Genomic DNA, 12,656 nt, shown 5'->3' on the forward strand with positions numbered 1-12,656 from the left:
ATATTAGGTTTTCAAGAATTTCTCTTTCTGAAAGTGATTCATTTAAAATCATAGTTTAGGATCATACCATTGACACCTCTTCAAAAATCTTCTGAGTAGCCTAGATTCATGTCAGCACTTGGCACTTTTAGGTGCTCCTACTTGAAAATGCTTTAAAACAGGGTAATGGTACTGATAATAAGAAAAGAGAGAGAGTCAAGCATTCCATTTTGTTATTGAATAATGTTAACTTTATTATTATAATAGAATACAGTATGACATAAAATTAAGAGCTTTTGCTAAACTCTGTAAAGCAATACATGCATCTGCCATAAACAACCTCGATTCATGTTAGGTTTTATTGCCACTTCACTGCACTAAGGTGCCATAAACATTCAGTGTCATCTTTTAAAATTTTTTCCTGGGAGTTAACAGGAACTGTCCTCTATAAGAGTGTATCTTTATTTTCAAGGAAGACTTAACTAGTGTTACATGGTTTAGCAAAGCACTGTAGAAAAGCTACATAGAATCATTTGTCTTTGATAAGTTGTGCAATCAATTTATACAATAGAATACTGTCCATACATACTAACAAACTAAAAAACGATAGAAATGCAGTCATTGCATAGCATAAAGCAGACTAAGAAGAAATACACACATCTAATGAGCAAAATACAGACCAAATGTTAGCCATGAGGAGTCTGGAAGATAAAATACTCTTAATAAACACTTAGATTAACGCCAAAAAGAAAAAAAAGAAAAACCAAGTTTAACAGCAACACAGAAATTAGAGCCATATTTTACTTTATTTTCTATACATGATATCTACACATGATACCAAAGAATGAAATCTCCTTGGTTCAGCCTTTATTGGCCTAGCTCATTGAATTTAGGCAGGACCAAATCAAACAATAAAGCACATTTAAAAATACCAGAGTTTGTTTAGGAAAACACAAACTGTATTCTCCTGCATCACTAGATAGCAGCTTTTTGAGACAAACATTGCTCAAAACTTGGGTATGGATCCCAACTGTCTTATTTGGTAATTATGACGACAGGTTTATGCCATAGTATTCTAAATGTGGTTAGCCCATGACCTGTGGATTCTGGATGCTAATTTTAAATATCTCTGAAATTCTGTCAGACAAAAGGAGACTTCAAAAATACCTTCTTCATAAATATTTATCTCTAAAATATTTGGGAAGTAATGAAAGAGACTAGAATTTTCATAGGGAGTATGAATGGACCTCTTGTCATTAAAGCCCTTACATAGTATGCCTACAAATATATTGCTACAGTATAAATGAAATGTAATATTACTCAATAAAAGCTAGTTCCTGTACATTCTTTCATGTATTTTTATATTTAATGCTACATATGGTACAACACTTATTGAAATAGTTGGTATCAGCAAAGATAGCAGTAATACACAGTTGATTTTCTAGCTCCCACTAATGCTTTTCCATTTTCTTTCTATATTATAAGAGCCTAAAATAGGGAAAAGTGGGATGACTTGAGTGGATAACAACTGATTCACTACTATACATGGGACAACAGTTTGAATTACAAGCTTTCGCTACATAAGTAGATTTTATACCCACATATTGTAAATTCCATCTGATTCCTTCAGACTGTTCTGGTCTTAAATGCAGGCTCTAAAAGTATTTCCATAGCATTTAACAACATTCTAACAGCTAAGAGCGGTGAGTCCTACACAATATTTTAAGAACACAACTTTTAAAAAAGTAAAAAAATGTACAATCTCATGCTGCATATTTACATATATAATTTATATATTCTATATTTGTTTATTAGTCATAAATTTCAATCTAAAGCTTTTAATTACTGTTATATAAAATAATACATTCAACAATTCTAGAGCTTGCAAAATATTTTTGCCCCTCTAAAAACATCTTCAGAATGAAAATCGAGTGATTACTGGATGCATGTGTTATCTGGATATAGAGAGGGTGGAAAATAAATCTTTTAAAATTGTTCTATCTAAATTTATTATTAATTTTTTTTTTTTTTAGTTTTATTGAGTGTATATATCTGTTAGAACGATTCCTCACTGAGTCTACTGGTAAAAGCTCAGATGACAGTAAAGCAGCCTATTTAAAGCATTTGTCTCCATTGGATTAAATGTGCTCTTACTGTGAGACACTGCACCTTTGCCTATGCAATTTCCATAAATTTTAAAATAGCATTTAACAACAAAATAATGCCCTAGGTATTTCTTAAAAGAGAAAGAATGGGGATCTTGAGCTTTGGAAACAAACTGTTAAAGCTATACATAGGTTTAAAATACAAAACAGAAATGTGAGAAACACATCGTCATCTGTGCAATAAAGACATAGATTTTTTAAAATGTTTCTTCATTAAACATTATATTCTTTTAAACACCTTCACATAAAAATATTTTTGACATATACAGTATCTTTTTTTTTCTAGAATATTTGGAAATATATATCTACAAATGACCTGGAGTTAAGTTGGATTTTTCTTCTACTTTTCCTCCTATCTTTGGATCTACTTCCCCCTCCTTTTCTCTCTCTTCCCTTCTGTCTCCTTCTGTCATGATTTTGCTCTCTGGCTCCCTCTCTCAGAATCCTGTCTCTCAGCTGTATGCTCTGATCTGCTCTGGACGGCCAGACAGGGGTCTGTTGTTCTTATATGAATTATGGAAATAAGGAAACCTTCAAATTCTCTAAGACAGAGGCAATAAAGCAGATGGGAATTACCACGTTGAGAACAGAAAGCAATTCCCAGTGCAGAGGACTGAGCAACAGACTATGGATGACAAGACCTATTGATGGGGGGTGGGGGCTTTTAGCTGAGGCTCTCTGTTTAAATATGTTGCCCAATAGACCAAGTTAAAGATTCCGAATAACAGTGGGAAGGCTATTCTTGACAGTCGGTCAATTTTGCTGACACTGTTAAAGGTTTTCTTCGGTTCTGGTGGTTTTGTTTCCGGCTTCACTTCTTTTGGTTCTATGGTTGCACTTTTAGCAATGGTGGCTAAGCCGGGGTCACCCCTGGCCAGATTAGGGGTGTAGCTGGTTGCTGTTGGAGCATAAGTGTTGTTTTTCTTAATAAGAGGGTCCTTCACTTTCTTTGGCTGTAAAGGAAAGAGTTAAAATATTTTGTTTAGTAAATTGTGGGAAGCAAGTTTATAAGTTCTTGAACAAAGTGACCTTTACTTTAGGACTCAAACACGTGCTTTATTTAACATCTAAGGAATGGACTTTATGACAGCATTTTGGGAATAAATGTAAAATGCAGACACAAAGGTCTAATTGTAAAACTGACAAGTGACCTGGTGGGACATTTGGTCCAAAATGTCCATAAGACAGTTGGTCTGTAAGACATTTGCTTTACGTCAATGGTCCTTGCAATTTGGTCCTATCCAAAATGTCTATGAGCATACTGGATCCAAGACAAATGGTTTTGGACAGGACCAAATATCAAAGTCCTTTGTTGTTGTTGTTCAATTGCTAAATTGTGTCCAACTCTCTGCGACCCCATGAACTGCAGCATGCCAGGCTTCCCTGTTGTTCACTATCTCCTAGAGCTTGCTCAAACTCATGTCCATTGAGTCAGTGATGCCATCCAACTATCTCATCCTCTGTTGTCCCGTTCTCCTCCTGCCTTCAATCTTTTCCAGCATCAGGGTCTTTTTCCAATGAGTCATCTCTTCGCATCAGATGGTCAAAGTATTGGAGCTTCAGCATCAGTCCTCCTGATGAATATTCGGGGTTGGTTTCCATGGACCAAATGTCTTATGGACATTTTGGACAGCACCTAATGTCTACTAAACCATGATGACTATAGATAACAATACTGTATCATATACTTTAATATTGCTGAGACTAAATCTTAAATGTTGTCACCACAGAAAGGACTTTGTGACCAGTTAGAGATAGTAGCTAATACTGTGGTGGTAACCAATTCATGATATATAATATATCTAATTAATTACATTGTACACCTTAAACTTACACAATGCTATGTGTCAAATATCTTTCAATAAGGCTAGGGAAAAATGAAGACAAATATTTTCCAGGCTTTCCAATCAAAAAATGGGGTCTATTTCCCCACTTATTACATCTAGACATGTGACTCTGGCAGAGTGATGCTGTGCCAGCTTAAGACCCTATCCTCAGGAAGCTTTGCAACCTCACTCTTTACCCTCTGGAAGCATGCCACAGAAACATGAAGCCTGGATTAGACACTGAGGGACCAGAGACTATGTTCAGTGAGAGATCCAGCCAGCATGAGGCCCCATACATGGGAGAAAGACCATTGTAGATTTTCTTGCCCTGGTGCAGGAACTACGTCAGTGAGCCCATGTTCGACTAATAGAAATAACCTCAGGTTTTTCCCAGCCCCAAATGCTTGGTTATTGTTTTAGGTCACTAAGTTTTGGGGCAGTTTGTTTTGCAGTGATAAAAAATTTATGAGCCAATTATTTTTTGCTCCTTCTCCTCAGGCTTCCAGTGCACAAATGACAAAGCAGGGTCAGTCAGGATATCCTGGATTCGATTTTTGCTCAATGTTACCTGCCCACTAATGTTATCTGTGTGGTAATTGATAACTGCAGCTTTTCTTAGTTTCTGTCATATAGACACTTCTCAAAAATAAAGTAGGTCATTGTTCGGAGCTATGTGGTCTGATATAGTTGCATATTCTTTAAGAAGTTAGTATTTTATTTAGCAGTTAACCATACGAGGGTGGATCTTAAGAAGGCCACTATATATTCACTTGAAAATGTGATGCCCTATTGGAATTTTCTTTTTATTTTCAAGTATACCATGTCAGACATCAAAACTTTAACTCTCCTGAAAACACTTTATCTAATTACAGAAAAAAAAAAAATGTATCCTCTCTGAATGTCAGAGTGAGATCTGGATTACATTGTGTTCACATTCCCTGTTTTAAGCAAATCAAACTGGCAAAGCCCTGTGGAAGATTTTTACAGAGACAAAAATACATTTTAGAAAATATCCTCTTTCTTAATAAGATGCCAGATATGGGCATAAATGTATTATTTATGTATATGTAGATGCCTATGTACATATGACTATACCTAACCTAGATAGCATATTCAAAAGCAGAGACATTTGCCAACAAAGGTTCATCTAGTCAAGGCTATGGTTTTTCCTGTGGTCATGTATGGATGTGAGAGTTGGACTGTGAAGAAGGCTGAGCACCAAATAATTGATGCTTTTGAACTGTGGTGTTGGAGAAGACTCTTGAGAGTCCCTTGGACTGCAAGGAGATCCAACCAGTCCATTCTGAAGGAGATCAGCCCTGGGATTTCTTTGGAAGGAATGATGCTTAAGCTGAAACTCCAGTACTTTGGCCACCTCATGCGAAGAGTTGACTCATTGGAAAAGACTCTGATGCTGGGAGGAATTGGGGGCAGGAGGAGAAGGGGACGACAGAGGATGAGATGGCTGGATGGCATCACTGACTCGATGGACGTGAGTCTGGGTGAACTCTGGGAGTTGGTGATGGACAGGGAGGCCTGGCGTGCTATGATTCATGGGGTCTCAAAGAGTCGGACACGACTGAGCGACTGATCTGATCTGCTCTGATATCTATATATGTACACTGAATAATGTGAACTGTAGATTGATAGAGATTGAAATATTTTATTTGAGACAACACTTAAAGACTAGTACACAGTCAGAAAGAAATATAAACTCAAATATGAGATCACCAACACCTCAACCCAAATTCTATGCTTTCCAGATCAAGTTCAATTCATCTAACAGTTCATTAACAACTGCAGCTGACAAGCTACAATCAGAAAGACACTGGCTTCTTGCAGCATGCAAAGAAAGGATTTGGATAGAAAAGCAACTTTTCCCAATGTTTGCATTTCATTTTTCAGTTGCATATCACTAATGTTTGTGTATCATTAATTCTGAAGAACTTTGGTAGAGTGTACCAGTAATTCTAAGATGTGGATTTTAAAAATGTCCACAGCTATGATTTTGGGCGATGTCTCACAATTTGTAGTGTCTTATGATCACACATCTTCAGGTTCACTGCTTTCCTTTGGGGTTGCCCTTCTGTTCTAGGACAAATGGAGGCCATCAATAGCTAAAGTAATATTGGACAAAAAAACTGTCTCCACTCTCTTGCCTCTCTCTCCATCTGGTAAGTGCAATTTCTTTTGTCTTGTTTCCTCTCTACTGATCCTGAGACAAGATTCTTGGTTTGGAAATTCAGATATGTTTTTTTTACTAAGTGAGAATGTGTCAAGGCAAGGTGAATTTTGAGGACCTGGATCTGGTCCATTTTGGTTGGTATAGCATACCCCATACAGAACTTCCTTTGCTTTGAGTTGTGTAGGAGATCACTGAGGTATTCAATAGATCCACCTGTGGCTGAATGGTAAATCTCAAAGAGTTTTTACTTGGCAGCATATTTTCCTTCTTATGTACACATAAATTAGTGGTACATCTTAGAATCAGTAACACTATAGATTCTATTAAATGTGGTAGATGTTTCTACAAAGGATCCTCTTTTCTAGTATATTCATGGAGCTGTGGGGAAAACATCATTAAATGAATTTCTTTACTGTAGACCCTCTCAGACTCTCTAATATACTGTGACTCTGTGAGAGTATTCAGACTTTTTCAAGTATATTTGACAACATAACTATTTTTAGAGACTGATTCGGGATACTAGTACTCTTCATTTGCTGTAGAGAAATTCCTCCTAGGTTACTTCTAGATGTCTTAGAACCTCTGGGACTCTGACTTTGCCTTTCTTTCCACCATCCCAAGACTTTCTTGCCTTTTGACATATTTTTCTTTCAAACCCCAGAATCAGAAATATCCTCCCCAACAGTGCTTTAAAAGTCACTCCAAAATATGTTCTAACTCCATAATATGTTCTAACATATTCTTGACTTGATAATTTTCTACAATGAAGAAATTTTGTGAATTCTGTGTTGTGATTCTTAAAGCAAACCTCTCTTTTGGAAAAAGAAAATATGTTTCCTGACCTTTACTTTAGTGAAAATTAGAGATAATGCATTTTGTAAGCTCAATTCAGTTGAGTCATTAAAGTAATAACATTTAGGACAAAAGTTATTAGGTTCAGAAAACACCCCAAAAACTATGATTTTCAAGTCACAAAAATTATAATGGCATAATTGCTCCCAATATCAAGTTTGTTAAAACTGTTCTTGCATTAATGGGGACCATAGGAAACCATACTTGAATAGAAATGTTTACCTTTGTGTTTCTCCTTTATTTCCTTCCCTTGACTCTGCACATCTATCCACAGAAACAACCTCCTTCCTTAGCAGTGAGGAAATTCTCACAGCACTTAATCATTTATGACATTAGAAAAAAACAATCTTCTTTACCCTCTCTCTGCATCCTTCAGCCATTCCCCCAAGCTCACACATTACATCTTACAGGTTTAAAAAGACATAATGGTGCAATATCACAGGAGATATTAAAGCATTTACCTTTTCTGGAACCACACTTTTCCCATCCCATGCATAACCTCTCTTGGTGAAATAGTTTACTGTGGCAAACTCGATCAGAGCTGAGAATACAAAGGCATAGCACACTGCAATAAACCAATCCATAGCAGTTGCATAAGCCACCTTAGGGAGGGAATTTCTGGCACTGATACTCAAAGTTGTCATGGTGAGCACAGTTGTGACTCCTGCAAAGAAAGAAAGTGAATTTTTAGGTTCATACTATAAACTTTCATCACTGAAGTCACCCTACTTGTATAAAATGAAACACACACAGAGTATGTTTTCAAGTTCATTCCGTTTGGTTTGGGATGGGTGAGTTTTAATTTAATCCCAATGTAGTTTGTAGTTCATAGTATGGCAGTACTGAAGGGCAGTTCTTGGAGGGATAAACTGCTCTGCTATTGAGAAGCTGTTAATAAGATCGGGAACTCCCTTAAATAGGCATCTTGAACACAGTGCCCTGGCTAGGAAAGGAAATAATATTCCTTCACTGTCCCCAACTCTAAGAAAAAGAAAGCAGAGATTGTCACTGTCCAGGATCCATAAGTAATCACTGAATCCTCAGCTCTGTTTAATATTCTACAGAGATAGTGAAGGACAGGGAAGCCTGGCATGCTGCAGTCCATGAGGTCGCAAAGGGTCAGCCACTACTGAGTGACTGAACAATCCTTGAATATATAAACCATAAAACCAATAACTTTTTGATAATTGATCATCGACAGATAACTAAATTATCTTAGGATAATGTTTTGTTATGTTATTAACTCTTTGTCTTTTATACTATTTTTCCTGATTCTTGAAATAGCTGCTCTTTTGAAGAAATTACTGAAATAAGTCTCAGATGACTTGCTTGAGGTCACATAGCTCAGAAATGGCAAAACCAAATTTGAATACATTCATCTGATTCAAATATTCAAAGTCTTACTCTTTCTGCTAATGCTGCTATATATCTTCCCTAATCTATGAATCTATCCCAACTGATTAAAATCACCTCTATTCAAATCAGTTTTCAAGTCAGTTGCTTTCAGTTTGCTTGTGTGCTCAGTCGCTTCAGTCCTGTCTGACTCTCTTGTGACCCTGTGAATTGTAGCCCACCAGACTCCTCTATTAGATTTTTCAGGCAAGCATGCTGGAGTGGGTTGCCATGCCCTCTTCCTGGGGATCTTCCCAACCCAGGGATCGAACCCATGTCTCCTGCATCTCCTGCACTGCAGGCAGATTCTTTTACCACTGAGCCCAATTATAGGAGTTTGTATTGAAGGATGACATTCAATAATATCCATTTAACAAGTTAATATTTTCAACCTACTACATGTGATGCAATCTATGAGTTAGAATACTGTATGTCTCCTTTTAAGCCATTTGAACATTTATGGAAAAAAAAAATCACAGGAACCCAATAACTTAGACTGCATGGTGTGGAAAAAATCTTAACCTCTTCCAGTAGCTAGTCCCTCACTATTTATTAACTCTATAGCCTTGAGCAAGTGAGTTAGCTCCTAAGGACCTCAGTTTCCATAACTGTAAATGTGGTGACTTACACTTCATTCCCTTGGTCAGTGTATATCATGGTTGAAATTCTAAGAAAGGAAAACTTTTACACATTCATAAGGTTAGAGGAATAAATATAATAATATGTGAAAGAATTTTAAAGATAAGTCAATTATTGCCACAGAAGGTATTGTCATCCCATCTGTCTAAAACTCATACCTATGATTCCTCTTTTGATTAATTTTAGACTCAGTAGGGTCACGCAGCTGGTAGGCGGCTCATTTTTCTAAGGCATTTTAAAGCATCCAATATTCCCAGTTTTCCATGAATTTCAAGGTAATTTATCTTTGCACCTCTATTAGGAAGTGATAGGATTAAGAACACTGAGATTTTCAGTAAGTCATATTTTTGATACACGGTCACAGTTGTAGGGAATAGACTTACTATGAGCTTTGGAGGTGTTGCAGGACATTTTGGGGCATTATCCATATTACATATTAGCTGGGAAAAAGCCCCCAAATTTACATATTAACTTGAGCAAAGAGCAAAGTAATTAAATGTCAGTATTTGGGCAACAGAGCAACCCAGTTTCAAGCCCCAGCTCTGTAATTGCTGAGTGACCTTGGGAAGTTTGTCTCACAAGTCTGAACTTCTGGAGTTTTTTTTGTAATTATTCCCTTGTAATTTAATTTGAATAAATCTAACTCAGAGGGCTATTGTGAGTATTTAATAAAATAATGTAATAAAGTATTGAGCCTGATACTTACTAAGGGCAAAGTTAATAACATTATTAACAGCTTCACTCCTTTTGGATAAATCCCTGCTAAAGTGAATTCCATTTTTTTTTTTTTTTTTGAATTTTGGTTTATGTGGACAGTCAACTGCTAAAAGTAATTTGGGAATAGAAGTTCTTAAACAAAATGTATCCATAAAATTTTTTTTTAATAAACCAGAGTTTATTTCAACTTTAAAGCCTGTTATCACAGATGAAACAGGTCACAAAATTTCCTTAGATAAATTTTGGGAAAAAATATGACTTATAGCATGCAATGGAAAACATTCAAGCATGATGGCGGGAAGAATAATATTCATCACTGTGGCACATTTTTACTATACTTTGCAAATAACTTTTCAGAATCCATATCAAACATACATGGAGCCATGAAGAGATAGCTGATCATAGGAATGTTGATGCCAACTGTTTGAGAAATACATCGAGAGGAACTTGTTGAAGGTGCTCTTAATGACATAAACGATGACAGGCAATAGTTGTGATAGAAAGATAAATATATCCCAGAAGTGACATGGGTAAAAACTTTACATCAAAGCAATTCACACCAGTACTTCATGATATTGAAAGAACAAAGGGTAATAGATCTGTTATGTTATCTATAAATTAATAATATGACCACATTTCTCTGCGGTAGTAGTTGAGAAATGTCGGTTTAATTTAGCGGGTCATGTACACAGCTAAACACTGGAAGTTCTATTACTCTTCAGGAGAAATTAAAAACAGTTAAGAATAGCATAAAGAGAGGCATGCTCTGTGTGTGTGTGTGTGTATGTGTGTTGTTGTCTTACAATTCCAGCTATAGAGAAAGGGAAAAAAGTTAAAATGTGTTGAGCATCTATTAAGTTCCAAGTACTGAGGGTGACAAAATACAAATTTTATTTTATTTTTCTCACCTAATCTTTTAAATGGCACTGTTTTATTTTAATTATACTCTCATTTTATAAGTAACCAACACTTAAAAGACAAGATTGAACCAAAAACGTGGGTGTATCTGGAATCAAAATCACATGACCACACTGTCTTCAAATAAGAAAGAGCAGGGAAGGTCAGAAGATGATGTTTTAAGACATAAAATGGCTTCAGCTTTGTTGCATTCTGGATGCCATTTAATAAACTGTTGCAAGGTATAACTTTTGCTTTTTTTTTTTCCTTTTGATATTTTTTTCTTTAAATACCTATGACCCTCTCAGTCATCCCCTACAGCTCAGAGGAATATGCTGAGTACAAACTAAAAAGAATAAAGACATATGTATTAAATAAATGTTAAAAGGCTAAAAGTCTTGGAAAATTGCATTTGTGATTTTATTGAGCTTAAAACATTAGAAATATATAACTTGATTCACAGAAATACTTGCCACGGTTGTATTTACAGATATGTAGTTATGTTCACCAAAAGGGCATGAGTTGGCTAGGCGAGCAGACTCTTGAAACTATTAAGAGGAAGATTTTTGACTTACAAAACATTCCAAAGTGCTTTATAGGATATCCAAAAAGGAAGAGTAGATTTGTTGGGGACAGAGGGGGTGGAAAGTGAGCCTTTAAAAAAGCCATTTTTACTATAGTGCTGGGCTCATTCTATAAAAATAAACATAAAATATAAAGGAAATATCTCATTGGTTCTAATTAAAACATTCAAGTGAATAAAGGGCTCAAACTATATATATATAAGTGAGCATCTGACAAGAGTTCAATCTTCAGTTCTAATAAGTGGCTTGCTGCTGCTGCTAAGTCGCTTCAGTCGCGTCCGACTCTGTGCAACCCCATAGATGGCAGCCCACCAGGCTCCCCCGTCCCTGGGATTCTCCAGGCAAGAACACTGGAGTGGGTTGCCATTTCCTTCTCCAATGCATGAAAGTGAAAAGTGAAGGTGAAGTCGCTCAGTCGTGTCCGACTCTAGCGACCCCATGGACTGCAGCCTACCAGGCTCCTCCGCCCATGGGATTTTCTAGGCAAAAGTACTGGAGTGGGGTGCCATTGCCTTCTCCAAATAAGTGGCTTAAACACTAGTTAATATTTACAAATTGTGATAAGGGAAAAAAAGAGTTTTAAATTAACTAATCTTCTGCCTGGTGGCTGGAATCATTTTGGGTCTTGATTTAGCTGGGCTCTTAGACTGATGTCACAGCAAAGATTTGGTGGTTTCCAACCCAGAAGCAACTTGTCCAGATTCTTTTCTGGGCCCTGGTAGCAGCGTCTTACTTTTTTCCTGGGATAAAGCCATGATGCCATAGGGGTCTTTGCACAAGAAAAATCCTCAGTTTAGACTGTAAGCATCTGAAGCCTTTTGTTTTGTAGTAAAGGGTTATAAACATAGCATGTGCCTATTATATATTTGAATGAACCTTGATATTTCTGGAATGAACCTTGATAATTGTAACTTTCACCAACTGAATATGTGATGGTTATTTCCAAATGAATTATACTGCCCAAAACAACCCCATTCTTAGCCTTGTCATAGAACAGGTAGTACATGGGGAGTGGTACCTCATCATCATTAAGAACACAGGCTTTAAAGCTAAGAGGCTGGATCTTATTCCAGATTCCTTCACCTCATAGTTGCTGACCTTGGGCAAGTTATTGGGTTGGCCAAAAAATTCATTCAGGCTTTATGACCGTTTTGGCCAACCCAGTACTTAACATCTTGTTCCTAAGCTTTGTCTAAAACACAGGGGTAATATGTGTCTAAAACACAGAGAATTTTTCTAGTGTTAAATAAGAGAATAGAGAGTTATATCATAGAACAGAGCATGATATAAAAACACTCAATAAGTATTCTGCAAGATTTTATTGCTATTCAAATTTTAAACTCCCAAATTCATGAGAGGAGCGGGTAATGTTATGGTGACAGCTACATTAGAACACAGTAGGCCCTCATAGTAGATTTCA

General features: G+C 36.5%; 1 protein-coding gene across 2 annotated transcripts in view; it reads right to left on the reverse strand.

The window, feature by feature from the left end:
- Window positions 1–207: 207 nt before the first annotated feature.
- Window positions 208–12,656, reverse strand: part of GABRA1 (gamma-aminobutyric acid type A receptor subunit alpha1) — a 59,333-nt gene continuing 46,884 nt past the window's right edge. For both annotated transcript variants that reach the window (XM_006062399.4, XM_025292285.3), the window contains exons 9-10: window positions 7,469–7,671; window positions 208–3,097 (exon numbers count right to left, since the gene is read on the reverse strand). In XM_006062399.4, coding sequence (XP_006062461.1) covers window positions 2,786–3,097; window positions 7,469–7,671 — 515 coding nt within the window. In that variant the 3' untranslated portion in view covers window positions 208–2,785. The remainder of the gene's footprint in view (window positions 3,098–7,468; window positions 7,672–12,656) is intronic.

This window comes from Bubalus bubalis, chromosome 9 (genome assembly GCF_019923935.1).
Source record: "Bubalus bubalis isolate 160015118507 breed Murrah chromosome 9, NDDB_SH_1, whole genome shotgun sequence".
Taxonomy (NCBI): domain Eukaryota; kingdom Metazoa; phylum Chordata; class Mammalia; order Artiodactyla; family Bovidae; genus Bubalus; species Bubalus bubalis.